Genomic DNA, 21,515 nt, shown 5'->3' on the forward strand with positions numbered 1-21,515 from the left:
ATATCTTTCGCCCGATATGGACTTATATGGCCCCAGAAGCCAGAGTTTTACCCTAATTTGCTTAAAATTTTGCACCAGGATAACAATTAGTACTATAGTCAAGTGTGCCAAATTTTATTGAAATCGGTTCAGATTTAGATATAGCTTCAATATATATCGTTCGCCCGATATCGACTAATACGGTCGCAGAAGCCAGAGTTTTACCCCAATTTGGTTGAAATTTTGCACTAGGAGAACAATTAATAGTGTAGTCAAGTGTGCAAAATTTTATTGAAATCGGTTCAGATTTAGATATAGCTCCCATATATATCGTTCGCCCGATTTACACTCATATGACCACAATGGTCAATCTTTTACCCCGATTTAATTGAAATTTTGCCCAGGAAGTAGAATTAGCATTGTAGCTATGCGTGCCAAATTTGGTTGAAATCGGTTCAGATTTAGATATAGCTCCCATATATATCTTTCGCCCGATTTACACTCATATGACCACAGAGGCCAATTTTTTGCTCCGATTTAGTTGAAATTTTGCACAGGGAGTAGAATTAGCATTGTTGCTATGCGTGCCAAATTTGGTTGAAATCGGTTCAGATTTAGATATAGCTCCCATATATATGTTTTTCTGATTTCGACAAAAATGGTCAAAATACCAACATTTTCCTTATAAAATCGTAATCCTTATAAAAAACTTCTAATAAATATATATGGAGCGATAAATCATAAATAAACTTTTGCGAAGTTTCCTTAAAATTGCTTCATATTTAAATGTTTCCCATATTTTTTTACTGACATTGTGTTCCACCCTGGTGCATTAGCCGACTTAAATTTTGAGTCTATAGACTTTGTAGAAGTCTATCAAATTCTGTCCAGATCGAGTGATATTTAAATGTATGTATTTGGGACAAACCTTTATATATAGCCCCCAAACCAATTTGACTGATGTGATATGGTATCGAAAATTTAGATCTACAAAGTGGTGCAGGGTATAATATAGTCGGCACCGCCCGACTTTAGACTTTCCTTACTTGTTTTTTCCTTTAGGCCGTGACCCTATCTATGGTGCAGGGTATAATATAGTCGGCCCCGCCCAACTTTGGACTTTCCTTACTTTTTTTTCACTTGTTAAAGAAAATTTGAAGCAATTTGAAGGAAAAAATTGGAGTTCGAAATTGGAAAAAATTCTTTAATCCCATACCAAGTCCAAGATGGGCACTTTACTGGTAATATTTACAAATTTTAAGAAATTCTCATCCATTTTGTGGGAGATACGAATTTAGTAAATCTTTACGCTTCATGTGTGTGTATAATTTTTCCCTCTGTTTTAGTTAATTTAACTAATTTACACAAAAATGTGTGAGGGAACTTTCTCAAAATATTCCATGAACTAAAACAGAATTAAATTGGCCTTAGTCCCATGTACGGTTCAATTTTTGTAAGTGTACTATTTTTGATCTGAATGTTACATTTTCTTAATTGCGATATCTATTATAATTTACAATATACTACACAATTCACTCTAATATATTTTTCGGTATTTTAATAAAACTCAATACGAGTAATTTTTGTTCCAAACCATCATTTTACATTTAATATTAAAGATAATAGGATTCCTCATAGTCATATGTATGTTACATGCCTTGTTTAATGTAAAATTTGTACCAAATTTATTTCCAAATATTCAAAAAAAATCTTTGGAACACCTTTTGAGCTTTGAGTTTAATCAAAAACCTATTAGGTTCCCAAGTAAAGCCTCATTAATTATGATTTTGAAACATTTGTTGTCGGTCCATATTATTGGAATATTAAATACGTACATGGAACATGCTGAGATGCCTTCTATGTGGCAAAATATTCTATTTGTACAAAACAAGACTTAATAGGATCTAAATGTTTGACTAAGGAATAAAAGTAAAAATTACCAAGATTTTTATTCCCTCCTAAATCATGCCATAGCTCATGGTTTGGCAAAATAAAATCTGGTTCACAAACTAAATACCGACATGGCAAAATGCTGGCAGGGTGAATGGCTGACTGACTGGATGGTAGGTAGGCAGGCCAATGATGGTCGTCTTCTGGCATTCAAATTGAACGGATTGAATCGAATACATAATTTATTAAAAATATTTTACGTGCAATAAATATTAATGGATTTCTGGGATACACCCAGAAAAAAGTGAAGACATCATGAAAGGAAATATATATATAGTATATGCAAAAAGAGAATAAATATTCGATAAATTAAATCTTTAACCTAATTTTAATTTTAAAGAGCCAAGATTTAAAGATGGAACGCTCCCCGAAAACAGTTTTTATTTGAAAGAAGCCTCATATTTGGCTTGGAACCAATAACAAAATCCTTAAGAGAAGGTCCAAGTTTTTGGATACATATAAACTTTTTTTGTGTGTAGAACACGCATATATAAAAAGAATTATAAAGATTTTTTTCCCTGACGAAATTTCTACAAAAGTTTCAATGAAGGCATTTTGTCCTTAGAGTTAGGAAATTCTAATGAATTGAGTTCATGTTGTCGCATAAAAAATAAAAACAAATCTTCAACATTATTGACATTGTCCTTAAATTCCATGATTTTTTTAACTTGACTATAAAGCTTAGTCGTATTCCAAAATGGGAGACATCTTCCAAAGACTTTATTTTAAAGACGCAATTAATGTTAACATTGGCTAATACACACTTAAAATTTGGTCTGAATTTCACATTTAAATTGTGTCCTAACACATCTTTAAAGGACTTTAATAAGCCTTGATGGAAAAAAGCGGAAAACTCTATTCTAAAACTCCATTTCAAAGAATTGCGTCTTATTATCCATAGTAGCATACGGAGCTTCTTTGGCTCGGAATCAGGACCAAACAGACAAAATATTTGGAACCTAGCAAGTTTTTTTTTCAGTGTGCCCAATACTTCAATACGTTTGTAACCACGGTTGCCATTCCTGCCAAAAATAATCTACCAAAATTTGAAGAAAATTTTATTTTGCAGTTTTTGATCCAATTGAATTGAAACAATTTTGTCAAAATTTTATTTCTGTAGAAAATTTTTGGCAAAATTTTATTTCTATAGAAAATTTTCTCAAAATTTTATTTCTATAGAACTTTTTTCAAAATTTTACTTCTATACACAACGTTCTCAAAATTTTATTTCTATAGAAATTTCCCTCAACATTTTATTTCTCTAGAACATTTTGTCAACATTTTATTTCTATAGAAATTTTTCTGAAAATTTTATTTCTTTCAAATATTTTGTAAAAATTTTATTTCTTTAAACTATTTTATCGAAATTTTATTTTTATAGAAAATTTTGTCAAATGTTGTTTTTTTTTAAATATTTAGCCAAAATTTTATGTCTATAGAAAATTTTGTCAAAATTTTATATGTCTAGAAAATTTGGTTAAAATTTTTCTATAGAAAATTTTGTCAAAATTTTATTTCTATACAAAATTTTATTTCTATAAAGATTTTTATCAAAATTTTATTTCTATAGAAAATTTTATCAAAATTTAATTTATAGAGAATATTTGGTCAAAATTTTACTTATATAGAAAATTTTGTCAATATTTTACTTATATAGAAAATTTTGTCAAAATTTTATATCTATAGAATTTATTAAAACTTTATTTCTATAGCAATTGTTTTCAAAATCTTATCTATAGAAAATTTATTCAAAATCTTATTCCTGTAGAAATTTTTTTAAAAATTTTACTTCTATTGAAATTTTTCTGAAAATTTTATTTCTTTCAAATATTTTGTCAAAATTTTATTTATATATAGAAAATTTTGTCAACATTTTATTTCTATAGAAATTTTCTTCAAAATATTTTATCGGAATTTTATTTCTATTGAAAATTTTGTCAATTTTTTTTCTTTAAAATATTTTGTCAAAATTGTAAGTCTATAGAAAATGTTGTCAAAATTGTATGTCTATAGAAAATTTTGTCAAAATTTTATTTCTATACAAAATTTTTTCAAAATTTTATTTGAATAGAAAATTTTCTCAAAATTTTATTTCTATAGAAAATTTTCCCAAAATTTTATTTGAATAGAAAATTTTCTCCACATTTTATTTCTATAGAAAATTTTCTCAAAATTTTATTTCTATACAAAATTTTTTCAAAATTTTATTTGAATAGAAAATTTTCTCAAAATTTTATTTCTATAGAAAATTTTCCCAAAATTTTATTTGAATAGAAAATTTTCTCAAAATTTTATTTCTATAGAAAATTTTCTCCACATTTTATTTCTATAGAAAATTTTCTCAAAATTTTATTTCTATAAAAAATTTTCTCCAATTTTTTTTCTATAGAAAATTTTCTCCAAATTTTTTTCTATAGAAAATTTTCTCAAATTTTGTTTTCTTTAAAATATTTTGCCAAAATTTTATGTTTATAGAAAATTTTGTCAGAATTTTATATCTATATAAAATTTTGTCAAAATTTTTATATGACTAGCAAATTTGGTTAAAATTTTTCTGTAGAAAATTTTGTCAAAATTTTATTTCTATAAAAAATGTTGATTTTTGTCAAAATCTTATTTCTATAGAAAATTTTATCAAAATTTAATTTATAGAAAATATTTTGTCAAAATTTTACTTATATAGAAAATTTTGTCAAAAATTTAATTATATAAAAAATTTTGTCAAAATTTTATATCTATAGAATTTATCAAAATTTTATTTCTATAGAAATTGTTTTCAATCTTATATCTATAGAAAATTTATTCAAAATTTTATTCCTGTAGAATTTTTTTTTAAATTTTATTTCTATTGAAATTTTTCTGAAAATTTTATTTCTTTCAAATATTTTATCAAAATTTTATTTATATCTATAGAAAATTTTGTCAACATTTTATTTCTATAGAAATTTTCTTTAAAATATTTTATCGGAATTTTATTTCTATTGAATATTTTGTCAATTTTTTTTTAATATTTTGTCAAAAATTGTATGTCTATAGAAAATTTTGTCAAGATTTATATTTTATCGGAATTTTATTTCTATTGAAAATTTTGTCAAAGTTTTTTTCTTTAAAATATTTTGTCAACATTTTATGACTATATAAAACTTTGTCAAAGTTTTATTTATATAGAAAATTTTGTCAAAATTTTATTTCTATAAAAAATATTGTAAAAAGTTTATTTCTATAGACAATTTTCTCAAAATTTTATTTCAATAGAAAATTTTCTCAAAATTATATTTCTATAGAAAATTTTCTCAAAACTTTATTTCTATAGAAAATTTTTTCAACATTTTATTTCTATAGAAAATTTTTTCAACATTTTATTTCTATAGAATATTTTCTGAAAATTTTTTTTAATAAAAATTTTCTCAAAATTTTATTTCTATAGAAAATTTTCTCAAAATTTTATTTCTATAGAAAATTTTCTCAAAATTTTATTTCTATAGAAAATTTTTTCAAAATTTTATTTCTATAGAAAATTTTCTCAAAATGTTAGTTCTATAAAAAATTTTCTGAAATGTTATTTCTATACAAAATTTTCTCAAAATGTTATTTCTATATAAAATTTGCTCAAAATTTTATTTCTTTAGAAAATTCTCTCAAAATTTTATTTCTATAGAAAATTTTCTCAAAATTTTATTTCTATAGAAAATTTTCTCAAAATTTTATTTCTATAGAAAATTTTCTCAAAATTTTATTTCTATACACAATTTTCTCAAAATTTTATTTCTTTAGAAAATTTTCTCAACATTTTATTTCTATTATAAATTGAACTACCTCTTATTTGGAGAGAATATTTGGCAAAATATACCAAAACATGAAGAATTCTACCAATCTACCATTTGTCGTAAAATTCTAATGTGTCAACGAGGTCTTTCTGATTGGCTGGCTGTCTCTTTGTTCTAATCGCGCTACAGCCTTGAATAATGAACCTATGGTGCTGAAATTGTGTACAAACTCGTTTTTTGTCTGAAGGCCGATCAAGTTCGGGGATGGTATATATTGGTCAATGTTTCCATATAGCCCAATATAAACCGATCCCACTTTTGAGCATATAGACACCACGAATTTTATCCGATTTCCCTGAAATTAAGGCATTTTATGCTCCTAAAGAGTTATGCCAAATGTGATAAATATTGGTCCTTGATCTGATATATCCCCCACAGACAGCGAACCGTTATGCTAAATTTAAGAGGGCTATAGAAGTGTTCGTTGTGTGTGTGTTTGTTTTTTTTTTTTTTTTGTGAGGGTAAACCTTGAAGCAGCTTTGCATAAACCTTATGTCATAGTTTGCTTATTTCCTCCCCCCATAGCATTGAATAAAATTTTCTCTTTTAGAAATGGTCTTGTGATTATTTTCCATAATCCTTTTCATTTTTTCCTTTGGCAATTATATTTACAGGTCATTCTGGTGCTCAAAGCCTTCAACCTTTATGGCACATCACATGCGACCGTAATCATACAGATTATAGCCCATGTCTTGGCTTATACAAATTCCTGTATCAACCCCATACTCTATGCATTTTTGTCGGATAATTTTCGCAAAGCCTTTAGAAAAGTAAGTGTCCGAGAGGTTGGCTTCCCAAAATGAAAATCTATTCAACAGTTTTCTATTTTGAATAAATTTTTATATAAAATTTAATCTGGGACACCATTTCCATTTTTATTTCCCTTGTTTTTATTTTGCAGATTGTTTACTGTTGCAGTCCACCACCCATTATAACAAATCAACAGATCACAAAAACAACTCGCACCGCAACCGGAAATGGCACATCCAATATCGATATGCTGTAGATGGTGCATTTGCCGGGTGGTTGTATTTGTAGTAGTTGTACTTCTGGTACAACCAGAGCCACCATCTGCGTTGCCACAAAAATTTAAACCCACTGTAGCTGTGGTAGTTGTAGTAGTAAACCGGAACAAGTTACTTAGGTAAGTATCAATGGGTCTTGCATGTATTTTTAAAATGGTATTGCGAATTGATATTAGGGTGGAGTGAATTTAATTGTGGAGTGAATTTAAAATCTAGTTTAAAATTCATACCAGTATACCTGGTATACATACATGGACAAAAGTGAAACAGTTGAGTTTGACCGCTCCGAAGTTCACGGACTTGAAGTTTTTGGCTCAAAAATAAAGTGATTAAAAAATTTATTTTAGAAAATTTAATAAAATATATTTTAGAAAATTTTAATAAAATTGCATCACAACGATATCGATATATAGATTTTGGTAATGATTCTTAGCCAAAAATGCGCCATATTTAAACTAAAAATATTATTAGGGAATTATCTGGTTTTAAAGGCTCTAAAATTAAAATACACATCTCATTTACCTAATTTTCATTCTCTTTTTGCGATATGGTAAAAAAAAATCCGTAAAAAATTAGAAAAAAGTGTTTTCTTTATCTACAACAAATTAAACCAAAGATGAAAAATACTTGAAGCTTTTTTATCTATAATCCAAAAATTCGATATTTCAGTTAACTTAAAGATTATCTCGTTAAATCAAAATTTGATTTCTTTGGATTAAAAAAATTGGCTTAAACATTTCTTTATAATAAAAAGATTTCAATTTAAATAAAAATGTATCGTCTTAACAGAGTCCCTCTCTCAATGTCGCATGTCTTTTAAGTCAGACAAAATTTCCTTAAAGTAAAGAAATATATTTTTAATTTAAAGAAATAATCTTTAAATTAACTGAGATAAAAAACAAGTATATACGGCCGTAAGTTCGCCCAGGCCGTAGCTTATGTACCCTCCACCATGGATTGCGTAGAAACTTCTTCTAAACACTGCCATCCACAATCCAATTACTTGGGTTGCGGTAACGCTTGCCCATAGCAAGGTATCTTAAAAACTCCTAACACCGTCTTCTAAATTGTAAGTAAGTCCAAACGTATTATATATTAATTTAAAAAAGACCGATTAAATATGTATATAATTCAGTTTGACAAAATTTTCTATAGAAATAAAATTTTGACAAAATTTTGGTAGATTATGTTTGGCTCGAGTGGCAACCATGATTATGAACCGATATGGACCAATTTTTGTGTGATTAGGGATCGGCTATATATAACTATAGACCGATATGGACCAATTTTGGTTTGGTTGTTAGCGGACATATACTAACACCACGTTCCAAATTTGAACCGGATCGGATGTTAGAGACCATATACCTACACCATGTTCCAAATTTCAGGCGGATCGGATGAAATTTGCTTCTCTTTGAGGCTCCGCAAGCCAAATCTGGGGATCGGTTTATATGGGGGCTATATATAATTATGGCCCGATGTAGAACAATTTTTGCATGGTTGTTAGAGACCATATACCAACACCATGTACCAAATTTCAGCCGGATCAGATGAAACTTGCTTCTCTTGAGGCTCCGCAAGCCAAATCTGGGGATTGGTTTATATGGGGCTATATATAATTATGGATCGATGTGGACCAATTTTGCATGGTTGTTAGAGACCATATACTAACACCATGTACCAAATTTCAGCCGCATCGGATGAAATATGCTTCTCGTAGAGGCTCCGCAAGCCAAATATGGGGATCGGTTTATATGGGGGCTATATAATTATGGACCGATGTGTACCAATTTTTGCATGGTTGTTATAGACCATATACCAACACCACGTACCAAATTTCAGCAGGATCGGATGAATTTTGCTTCTCTTTGAGGCTCCGCAAGCCAAATCTGGGGATCGGTTTATATGGGGGCTATGTATAATTATGGACCGATGTGGACCAATTTTTGCATGGTTGTTAGAGACCATATACCAACACCATGTACCAAATTTCAGCCGGATCGGATGAAATATGCTTCTCGTAGAGGCTCCGCAAGCCAAATCTGAGGTTCTTTTTATATGGGGGCTATACGTAAAAGTGGACCGATATTTGCAATACCATCCGACCTACATCAATAACAACTACTTGTGCCAAGTTTCAAGTCGATAGCTTGTTTCGTTCGGAAGTTAGCGTGATTTCAACAGACGGACGGATGGACGGACGGACATGCTTAGATCGACTTAGAATTTCACCACGACCTAGAATATATATATATATACTTTATGGAGTCTTAGAGCAATATTTCGATGTGTTACAAACGAAATGACAGAGTTAATATGCCCCCCATCCTATGGTGGGGGGTATAATAAGAGCTGAATCACAACAAATGTTCCCTATCGAGACATTTGTATCTTGGCGCTCACTTCATACCGGTATACACTGAAAATATATAAAATATTTACGTGATATTAAAGATTACGCAACCTCAATTAGGTTTTTAAGTTGCGCAATTTACACACTATTAAGGACAAATTTCTTTAAAATTATGAAATTTTAATTAAAAGAAAGTTTGTAATCTTTGCTTCAAAAAATTTTTTCACTACCCAGCAAAAAAAGCGTCGCCAAAAAAGTAATGATAATGTTCTTTTTGGATCCGGAAGTGGTGCATAATTGACGCAGAAGCGATGAATTTAACATGGGCTTGTCATAGGACGGAAGTCCTCCATTTCAACAGCCGTTGCACTGAATTTGCATCACTTCTTTAGGTGTAATGCGAATTCAGTGTTTTGGATGTAAATTAAAAAATTCTGTTTTATTTTGTCAAATAAATAATTTTTATAATTTTTTATAATTTTTAATGGATTCTAACGCTTGTTGGAAACGTTTGAACCCAAATATTTTCAAAAATTCACAACTTTTTTAGATTGAATTTAGCATTTTTTCGACAAAATTTAAATGATTTGTACGATTTTATGAATTCTTACTCGGTTTTTAATCTATTTCAAAAAAAAGTTAAAATTACCCATTAAAAGTATGAACAAATCAAGTTATAAAAAATTGAATTAAAAGAACTTCCTTTGTAGTTAAAATAAAGAACATCAATGAGAGTGCATCTTCTGGAAGTGCTTTTAAAGTTGTGCCTTTGGAAGAACTTCCTATGTTTTTGCAGGGTAAATTTAGGACACATATTTTAAAACTGAGCGTCCCTTCGTTAAAGTTGCATGGCTTCACACTAAGGCAAATTTTCCTTAATATAAAGAAACACATTTTTGATGTAAAGAAATCGTCCTTAAATTAACTGAAATATTGATAAAAACGCTTTAAATATAGGCTAAGACTTATTTTGAGGATTTAGCATATTTAGGTTAGGTGGCAGTCCGATGTATCAGGCTCACTTAGACTATTCAGTCCATTGTGATAGCACATTAGTGAACTTTCTCTCTTATCACTGAGTGCTGCCCCATTCCATGTTAAGCTCAATGACAAGGGATCTCCTTTTTATAGCCGAGTCCGAACGGCGTTCCACATTGTAGTGAAACCACTTAGAGAAGTTTTGAAACCCTCAGAAATGTCACCAGAATTACTGAGGTGGGATAATCCACCGCTGAAAAACTTTTTGGTGTTCGCTAGAAGCAGGAATCGAACCCACGACCTTGTGTAGGCAAGGCGGGCATGCTAACCATGGTATATTTGGTTTAAAGTTTTTTTTTTTTTTTTGAATTAAGAAAATATTTTTTACTTCGAAGTATCCGTCATTATTTAGATTTTAGAACTGGCATTTATTTGTACGTCAATAGCTTTATTAATATACCGGAAAAATAGAATGAAAATTCGATAAATGAGATCTGTATCCTAATTTTAATTTTATAGATCCTAGATTTAAAGCCAGATAGGTCGCAAAAAACTTTCCTTATTTTAAGAACTCGCATCTTTGGCTCGGAATCAATACCAAAATCCTTAAAGAAAGATCAAAATCTTTGGATCCAAGTAAACTTTTTTTTTTTTTTGAGTGTGTGAAATTTCTCATTTTTTTTGGGAAATACGAATTTTACAAATATTTATAATTAATTTTTGTAAAACGTTTCCCCTTTTTTAGTTCATTTAACTAATGTAGATAAAACAAGTATATACGGCCGTAAGTTCGGTCAGACCGAATCTTATGTACCCTCCACCATGGATTGCGTAGAAACTTCTACGATAGACTGTCATCCACAAATTTCAACTCACATGGTTGTTAAATATCATATGCTACCACCACGTACCAAATTTCAACCAGATCGGATGAATTTTGCTTCTCCAAAAGGCACCGGAGATCAAATCTGGGGATTCGGTTTATATGGCTATATATTATTATGGACTGATAGGAACCAATTCCTGCATGGTTGTTGGATACCCTATACTAACATCACGTACCAAATTTTAACCGAAAGGGAAGAATTTTGCTCTTCCAAGGTGCTCCGGATGTCAAATCTGGGGATCGGTTTATATGGGGCCTATATATAATTATGGACCGATATCGACCAATTTTTGCATGGGTGTTTGAGGCCATATATTAACATCACGTACCAAATTTCAACTGAATCAGATGAATTTTGGTCTTCTAAGAGGCTCCGGAGGTCAAATCTGGTGATCGGTTTATATGGGGGCTATATATAATTATGGACCGATATGGACCAATTTTTGCATGGTTGTTAGAGACCATATACTAACACCATGTACCAAATTTCAGCCAGATCGGATGAAATGTGCTTCTCTTAGAGGCCTCGCAAGCCAAATTTGGGGGTCCGTTTATATGGGGGCTATACGTAAAAGTGGACCGATATGGCCCATTTGCAATACCATCCGACCTACATCAATAACAACTACTTGTGCCAAGTTTCAAGTCAATAGCTTGTTTCGTTCGGAAGTTAGCGTGATTTCAACAGACGGACGGACGGACATGCTCAGATCGACTCAGAATTTCACCACGACCCAGAATATATATACTTTATGGGGTCTTAGAGCAATATTTCGATGTGTTACAAACGGAATGACAAAGTTAATATACCCCCCATCCTATGGTGGAGGGTATAAAAATTAATAAAGTCAAGAAATCTTTCTTTTGAAGTTTACTAAACCGTAATACATTTCATAATCTAACATAGAGTTCAATTGGCCTTAGTGCCATAGAGGGTTCATTGTTCTGAGTGTAGAAAAGTTCTAATTCGAAATAAAAGCCCAGGAAATAAAACTGGAATGTTAGTATATGTGAGTTACATATAAATTCATTATTATATAGAATGATGGTCAGATAAGTATTTAGGATCATCAGGTAGCCTGGTCGAAATCATACTTTGGTATTTACCACATGTGTAAGAGGGAGTATCCCAGTCAAGTTGCCCAGAAAATGAAAAACAGAAGTCAATTTTTAAATTTCTAGTTTACTCATGAGATTTTTTTCTAACTTTGAAGCTGACAAAAATCCATTAATCGAAGTTGAGAATTAAAGAAATATAAAGAGGCTATATTACAAACATAACTTATGTCTGATATTATGCTTTTTATAGTCAAGTTCGAACTTTGTGTGACGCTATTTCACTCCACCTTAATATAACTATTAGTAGGTTACCCTTTTGTATATTATCCACCAAGTGACGCTTTGATAACAGTGATGGTGAAATAAAATGATACGATAATAGTCTGTTCACATATTAAAAGGGTATTAGAGGAGAGAAATTTAGATTATTTTGCTTATGCATTGACATGATAAGAAAATTACATGCAATGGAGAAAAACTATTGAATGTCCTCAATAAAATCTGTAACAAGATGTGGGGAAAATATCACATTAGGAGAAATTGAACGATGTGTTGTGGAAGGAAATCTTTTTAAATGATTACCCTCGGATTCCCACGAACGCGAGAACGAATATATGGCAAAACCCCGGCAATTCCCGGGGAAACCCCCCTACTCGACAGTCACCGTGATAACTTCCTTGATCCCAGTAAAAAATTATAAAAGTATATTTCTAAATAAAAAATTTGTTCCCATGTTATTACTTTCAATGTACATCCAAAAATACTCTCTTAGGTGTGGACTTAATCTTTGTTTTATGCGGTTTTTGCAATAAATTTCAATTTTCTCAGACATAATTTTTATCTTGTTTGATCATTAGGTATTTGTTTGATATAACCCACATATATATTTTTTGAGGGATAGAAGGAGCCAAAGGAGAAATAAAATTTTCCTTTTGTACAGGGTGTGGCTAAAGTAACTATATGATTTGTTTTTTTTTTAATAACTATTGAATGGAATGAAAAAAAAAACCAAAAAAATTATGATAAAAAGAAAGTTTATTTTATGTTATTTTTTACATTAATTATGAAAAATAATATCAGTTAAATGAGAACCGTTTTCTCTAACGCAAAAATGTGCTCTTTTTATGGCATTTTCCATAACTTTGTTGAGTGTTTCTTGTGGTATACGATCAATTTCTTCTTGAATGTTGTCCTTTAGTTGCTGCAAGGTTTCGGGCTTATTCACATAAACTTTGTCTTTGAGATAGCCCCACAAGAAAAAATCCGGTGCAAATCTGCAAATATGGCGATCGTGGTGGCCATCTCAAATTTTGACAAAAAATGTTCATTTAGATCAACGAGATTTAAAACTGCTCTAGCATATTCCAAGCGCAATACGAAGTCCTCAGGAGTTAGTTTTTGGACTAGTTGGATTTTGTAAGGGAAGAAGTGCAAATCGTGTTTTAAAATTCGCCGAAGAGTGCGGTCAGAAAGCTGCAACTGGGAAGATCGTCTTCTCGTTGATGTCTCCGGATTTTCTTCGACGCTCTGTCGCACAGCATCAATATTTTCGGCCGATCTGCCAGTTCGAGGTCTGCCCGTACGTCTTGAATCTCCGACAGTCCCATATTCAGCAAAATTATTCACCAACGAACGAATGGTTTGACCCGTTGGAACAGTTCTTTTACCATAAAATCTTCTGTATGCACGTTGAGTATTAATTATCGAACGATGATTTTCAATGAATAGAAAAACAATCTTAGTTCTTTGCGCAATTGTATAGCGTTCCATTTTTAAATATTCTCCCAAGTTTAGTTTCTGAAATAGGAAAAAAGAAAAAGTTAAATACTCGCAAGCACAGAAGTTACAATTGTTTTACATCATATAGTAACTTTAGCCGCACCCAGTATTTCTTATGTTCCAAACAACAAATCACTTATCACAGCCGAAAGTACTCGAAGGGGGAAAGTGATTTCTGAATTTTCCTACATTGGTTGCCGTTCGCTTTTTATGATTCTCCAAATTCAATTTTGAGTACTTTTTTGCTATGTTATTATCTTCTATTTTTGGATGGCTATAGCTCGCTGTTAATTTCAATACCCTTCACCATAGAATGTGGGTATACCCAGCAAAAAATACTTCAGCAGTAAGAGTTTAGTTGCGCTTTTTGGTTTACAATAGAGACGGCAGTGCATCCACACTGCATGAATCGTTGGCAATAATGTAGACGAGTAATCAAACTAGTTTATGATCATTCGTTTACGTTATTGCAACCAATTCATGCAGTATAGATGCATGAAAGGTAGTGCTGTTTTCCTTCACGCCAACAATGCTATACTCAAGATTATAAATCACTTGAGCAATTATATCAGCGCTATGTCGATGCTGCTGTAAATCGGGACATCGCCCACAGAAATAAGCGCTGATTCGGTTGTTTTGGAAGTAGATGGTACTGCGTCTTTCCCTTACAATCCTGCTGAAATAGTGCTCCATTTTTTGCTGGGTATTAACTTTGTCATTCCGATTCAAATTTGGTACGTAGTGTTAGATTATGGTCTCTCACAACCGTACAAAAATTGGTCCATATCGGTCCATAATTACATATATAGCCCACATATAAACCGATTTGAACTCCGGAGTCTTTTGGAGGAGCAAAATTCACTCGATATGGTTGAAATTTGGTACGTGGTGTTAGTATATGATCTTTAACAACAATGACAAAATTGCTCCATATCGGTCCATTACATATATATATATATATATATATATATATATATATATATATATATATATATATATATATATATATATATATATATATATATATATATATATATATATATATATATATATATATATATATATATATATATATATATATATATATATATCTATATATATATATATATATATATATATATATATATATATATATATATATATATATATATATATATATATATATATATATATATATATATATATATATATATATATATATATATATATATATATATATATATATATATATATATATATATATCCTCCATATAAACCGATCCCCAGATTTGGTTTTGGAGCCTCTTGGAGGAGCAAATTTCAACCGATTCAGTTGAAATTTGATACATTGTGCTAGTATACGGTCGTTAACAACCGTGCTTAACTAGGGAGCCTACGTGGTGCTATTGTTAGCATGCCAGCCTTGTATACACAAGGTCGTGGGTTCAATTCCTGCTTCGACCGAAGACCAAAAAGTTGTTCAGCGGTGGATTATCCCACCTCAGTAATGCTGGTAACATTTCTGAGAGTTTCAAAGCTTCTCTAAGTGGTTTCACTGCAATGTGGAACGCCGTTCGAACTCGGCTATAAAAAGTAGGTCCCTTGTCATTGAGCTTAACATGGAATCGGGCTGCACTCAGTAATAAGAGAGAAGTTCACCAATGTGGTATCACAATGGACTGAAGAGACTAAGTGAGCCTGGTACATCGGGCTGCCACCTAACCTAGGAAGCCACCGTGGTGCAATGGTTAGCATGCCCGCCTTGCATTCACAAGGTCGTGAGTTCGATTCCTGCTTCGACCTAACACTAAAAAGTTTTTCAGCGGTCAATTATCCCACCTCAGTAATGCTGGTGTCATTTCTGAGTATTTCAAAGCTTCTCTAAGTGGTTTCACTGCAATGTGGAACGCCGTTCGAACTCGGCTATAAAAAGTAGGTCCCTTGTCATTGAGCTTAATATATGAATATGGATCAATTTTTGCATTAGTGTTAGGGATCATATACTTACACCACGTACCAAATTTCAACCAGATCTGATGAAATTTGTTTCTCCTAGACCATCCGCAAGCCAAATCTGGAGGTTGGTTTATATGGGGGCTATACGTAAAGGAGGTCCGATATGACCCATTTGCAATACTATCCGACCTACATCAATAACAACTACTTGTGCCAAGTTTCAAGTCGATAGCTTGTTGTGTTCGGAATTTAGCGTAATTTCCACAGACAGACGGACATAGCTAGATCAACTCAAAATTTCACCACGACCCAGAATATATACTTTATGGGGCCTTAGACCAATATTTCGATGTGTTACAAACGGAATGACAAACTTAATATACCCTCCATCTTATGGTGGAGGGTATAAAAATATTAAAATGCATATAATTTTTCCCATCCTCGCCTATTCTCATCCTAGATTTAAATTTCATAGTTTCGTTAAAGTTCACATATGTAGCCTAGTGTCAACGCATACATCAGACCAAAGTTAATATACTCTCCATCCTATGGTGGAGGGTATAAAAATATTAAAATGCATATAACTTTTCCCATTCTCGCCTATTCTCATCCTAGATTTAAATTTCATAGTTTCCTTAAAGTTCACATATGTAGCCTAGTGTCAACGCATAAATCATTATAGCCACCACCCTCTTTATTCACCATTCTAGAAAATGTGGGTAGCAGCCCCACCACTTATTTAATATGCTTAAATTGCTGATAACTAATTTCATTGAATTTGCTTACTTTCAGTAATTAAAAGTGAACAACAAAAGACTTGAATGTGTTGCCACGAGACCTAGGAACGATGATGACCATCACCATCACCGATCACATAACCATAAATATAACCCCAGCATAGTATCCACCAACAACCATTAATATTGCACACAAGTCAGCGAAAACCCTACGCCAACCACAAAATGAATGAGCAACAGAGAGGGAGAGAGAGTAAGAGTGGGAGAAGGCCCAATTAAATTGGCCTAGCCTATTAAAATGAAAACGTGAATAAGAGGCACGCAAACACACCCAAACACATATGCTAGTGTAGATGTGCAAGTATTCGTGCATAATAGTCCAGCATATTTGTAAAAGCCATGTTGTGGACGATAACAAACATAAACAATGTTTAACTGTTGCTCTCGGACTAATGCTTTGCGATGGATGATTGTAGGCCATTAAGTCTCAACGAAACCAACAATGCCCCACACCCACTCTCTACTCTCTCAGAACATAAAACTAAGAATAACTAACTAACTAACTTATAATGCTTACAAGAAAGAAACAAAAACTATTTACAATGGGACAATCCCAGTTTGCTGATATAAAATGGGTGTTGCGGGATGAGTGAGAGAGAGAGAGATAGAGAGAGAAGAGCTAGCAACCATAAAGATGTTGAAGTGCCTAAAATGAACAACTCCATTTTCACAATAAACTACAATGAATGACTCTGATAAAATTATTAGCTTAAGGCAAACTAATGCAATTACCAGGCTTGATAGTTTAGTCCACAAACCACACAAAACAAAAGGGACTATGGTCTAGGCGAAAAAAATTGGAGTTGTCTCGTTTTTTTGGAGATACGTACGAGTATGATGGAATTTGATTCTAATGCCTTCCAATGGAGTTTCAAAGTTTGCTTCTTTTCTCTGTTATCCATTCCTCTACCCTTGTGGAATATATTATCATCACTATAGCCATCAGCAATAACAACAAACACTGAAACTAACACAAATAACATAGAATAGAGAGTAGTTCTCCCTAATGGCAACATGGTAAAATTCCTACAAACAAAATCACACAGCAGTATAAGGTCTTCTCTACCTAGAATAACCATACACAAAAACCACTATGGAAAATGTGTAAACACATCCTAAAGTAACTTAATTTTGTAAATATCCTTGATGAAAATGCATATGGATGAAAATGTGAAAACTTTCGTAAAAAAAAAATATAGCAAAGAAAAACTTTTTCATAAATTTGAACAAAACTAAAAAAAAAATATATATATGTTATGGACTTGTTGATATATGGTTTGGGGGTTAAGGCCAATGATCTGAATTTTAAAGTCTTAGGACAAGGTTGTTGGTTGAATTTCATCCATGTGTACTTTGATAAGTAGAATGAATAGAATCCATTGCATATGGGCTTATACGAATGAGTTTTGTGTGGACAATATGGGAGAATATCAGTGATATAGATCGTGCCTTCCAAACGGGTTTAGTTACTTCAGAGGAAGGTACTACACGGAAAAAAACAGTGAAAGAAAATTTTAGTTAATTTTAGAAAATTGTAACTAAACTGTATTAGAAGCGCAGATGTCTCGCCGATTTTACAAAAATAAGTTAATAATTTTCCACAAATTCAAGAAAATGTATTAAACAAAATTATTATTATTCACTTCATAAAGAAAATTTTGTAGTTTGAAGGAATAAATTAGAGTTCAATATTGCAAAAATGTCTTTGGTGCCATACGAAGTTCATGAAGGTACTACACGCATTATTGGTAAAATTTACAAATTTGAAGAAATTCTGAACTATTTGGTGGGAGACACGAATTTAGTTAATCTTTATGCTTCTTTTGGTTATAATTTTTTCCTCTGTTTTAGTTAATTTAACTAACGTATTAAAGTCATGAAAACTCTCTTAAAACGTAATAATTCCATGAACTAAAATAAAATAAAATCGTCTTTAGTGAAATATAGGGTTCACTTTGTTTTGAGTATGATTTAAAAACGTATTCAGCTTTTTATCTGATAGAGATAACCCAGAGAAGGAATATTTTATTTTTGGACGGTGAACATGTGTTTATTTCCACGAAAAAAAAGTTGAACATAGAAGGAGACCTTCTTATCAAGCTTTTTCTAAAGCATACACAGAGAAAAATTTCCGTAATTAAACTAACGCTAAATTTAACTTATTTTTATTGGAAAAAAATTATTTGCTAGAAGTTAAATTTTATTATTTTTTCTGAAATTTTCCACAACTTAATTAAATTTTATTTTTTTAATGCCTCAAAAATTTTATGAACTAAATGTGGGTATAAAGGGTGATACGGTCAAAATTTGGTCAAGGGAAAACGCCTGTAAATCGGTGAAATCGTTTATTTAAAAAATCAAATTAAATTTCTTTTTCAAGTTCAATTAGTATAAAATTCAGGAAAAATATTCAGTTAGGCTTTCGCTTTTCCAAATCCGAATTGCCGGGCCTCACGCTTGACACCTGCCATCAGATTTTGTACAGCCACCTTGTCCACCTTCTTCGCCGCAGACAGCCAGTTTGCCTTGAACTGCTGCTCGTCCTTAGCAGTTTTTTTGGTCTTCTTTAGTTTCCGCTTGACAATAGCCCAGTATTTCTCAATTGGGCGGAGCTCTGGCGTGTTGGGAGGGTTCTTGTCCTTGGGAACCATCTGCACGTTGTTGGCGGCGTACCACTCCATGGCCTTTTTACCGTAATGGCAAGATGCCAAATCCGGCCAAAACAGTACGGTACAACCGTGTTTCTTCAGGAAAGGCAGCAGACGTTTATTCAAACACTCTTCCACGTAAATTTCTTGGTTGACAGTCCCGGAAGCTATGAATATGCTGCTTTTCAAGCCACAGGTACAGATGGCTTGCCAAACCAGATATTTCTTTGCGAACTTTGACAGTTTTATGTGCTTGAAAATATCTGCTACCTTTCCCCTTCCTTTTGCCGTATAAAACTCCTGTCACGGAAGCTGCTTGTAGTCGGCTTTGACGTAGGTTTCGTCGTCCATTATCACGCAGTCAAACTTCGTCAGCATCGTCGTGTACAGCCTCCGGGATCGCGCTATGGCCGTCGTATTTTGTTTATCATCGCGATTTTTTGGCTCGATGCACGGTTGTAGACGATACACCCAGCTTATTTGCGGCATCCCGGAGAGAGAGGTTAGGGTTTCGCTTGAAACTACCGGCAACTCTCTTTGTCGTCTCAACGGCTTCCGGTTTTCGATTTCCCCCCGATCCAGACTTCCTGGCTGTCGACAAACGTTCCCAAAACACTTTAATTACATTTGTAACGGTTGATTTGGCAACTTTTAGCGATTTTGCCAGCTTTGCGTGCGAGTAGCTCGGATTTTCGCGATGCGCGAGCAAAATTTTGATACGCTGCTCTTCTTGATTGGACGGCATTTTGACAACTGAAGAATGAATTCCAAAATCAAAATAGGAGCAACATTCTACACACACACACCTTCAAAATGAGGGGTGTTCAGGTTTCTTAAATGCATAATTGAAAGAAATACGTCAAGTTTATATTGACCAAATTTTGACCGTATCACCCTTTAAAGTTCAATGAACGTACACATAAGTTCAATATGAACTAAAGCAAAAGAAGATTTTAGTGCGATTCCCAAAAATAGTAAGAATGAACTACTGTATGATCAAAATGGTCATGGTTTGGCGCCAACGATTTTTTCTTTACTTTTCGTTAATTTCTTCTTCTATGAAAGGATGTAATTTCGTGAACTGCAGTTAAAAAGTACAAAAGGGCATTAAATTTTCCTGATTTTAACAACGCTTTGTGGAAATCTCAAAATGTGGAATAAAATTTAGTTCAATTTTCGTGCGAGGTAGTTCATTCTTCCTATAAAACAGTTTACTTTTTTTTCGGTGTACACTACGAGTTAGCACTCTGGGTAAAAATTTCGATTTTCGGGCATTTAAAAAATTGGCAATGCCAACTTTTGAATTTCCGAAAAAAAACATACCCGGTTTCAAAGATATGGATTTATTGTCAGGCTCACTTAGACTATTCAGTCCAATGTGCCTTTAAGCTAATTATTTTGCTATTGATTCCAAGCCAAAGAAGCGGTTAATTGAAGTAAGGTTATCTCTAAAACACAATTCTCTTTTAAGTGTTTTGCATACTTGATTCTAGGAAACAAATTTGAATTTATTCCTATTCTCGGCTTTGTCTTCATGTTCTATCAAAGTCCTTTAAAAACATGTAACCAACAGCTTAAATTTCCCAATTCAGACTCGACTTCAAGTAAAAGTTATGCTATGTTTCAAGTAAAAAACGTCTTTAAAATTAAGTATTGAAAAACATTTCCTATTTTTGAAAGATTTTTTGCTTTGTAGTCCAGATACAAAAAGTCAACAAATTTAAAGACAATTTTAATTAATTTTGAAGTATTTTTCAGAATTATTAACATCAGGTTAGTCAAACAAAATTTTCTTTAACAGAAAGATACCCAGTTTTGAGTCGAATTGCTTAACTATAAGGACAAAGCGCCTTCATTGAAAACTTTATCGACTTTTGGACAAGGAAAAAAACTTTATATCAGAGAAATGCGTCTTCTATGCTAAGCAAAGTAGTCGAATTCGACTTTTTGTAACCTTTGGAATTTTTTAAAAGTAAATTAATACTCGTAGTGACTAAAATTAAGTAAAACACAAAAAAAATATTTACGTGATATTAAAGATTACGCAACCTAAATTTTAGGATGCGAAATTTACAAAAGATTGAGGACAATTTTCTTTAAAATAATTAAATTTTAACTAAAATAAAGTGTATAGTCTTTGCTTAAAAAAACTTTATTTTCCAAATTAAGACTCGACTTCCAGTAAAAATTATGCTATGTTTCAAGTAAAAAGTGTCTTTAAAATAAAATGTTGAAAAATAACAAAATCCTTAAGAAAAGGTCAAAATCTTTAGATCCAAGTAAACCTTTTTTTGAGTGT

The 21,515-nt window shown here is 31.9% G+C and overlaps 1 protein-coding gene across 1 annotated transcript in view; it reads left to right on the forward strand.

Annotated features, from left to right (window-relative positions):
* AstA-R1 (allatostatin A receptor 1) overlaps window positions 1-18,275 on the forward strand; it is a gene marked incomplete in the record, with an annotated part of 486,850 nt that extends 468,575 nt beyond the window's left edge. Inside the window, 3 exon segments of the mRNA XM_075303068.1 lie at window positions 6,371-6,526; window positions 6,658-6,900; window positions 16,564-18,275. Of these exon segments, the coding sequence (XP_075159183.1) occupies window positions 6,371-6,526; window positions 6,658-6,762 (261 nt within the window).
* Between the last annotated feature and the right edge of the window lie 3,240 nt (window positions 18,276-21,515).

Source organism: Haematobia irritans, chromosome 3 (genome assembly GCF_050003625.1).
Source record: "Haematobia irritans isolate KBUSLIRL chromosome 3, ASM5000362v1, whole genome shotgun sequence".
NCBI lineage: Eukaryota > Metazoa > Arthropoda > Insecta > Diptera > Muscidae > Haematobia > Haematobia irritans.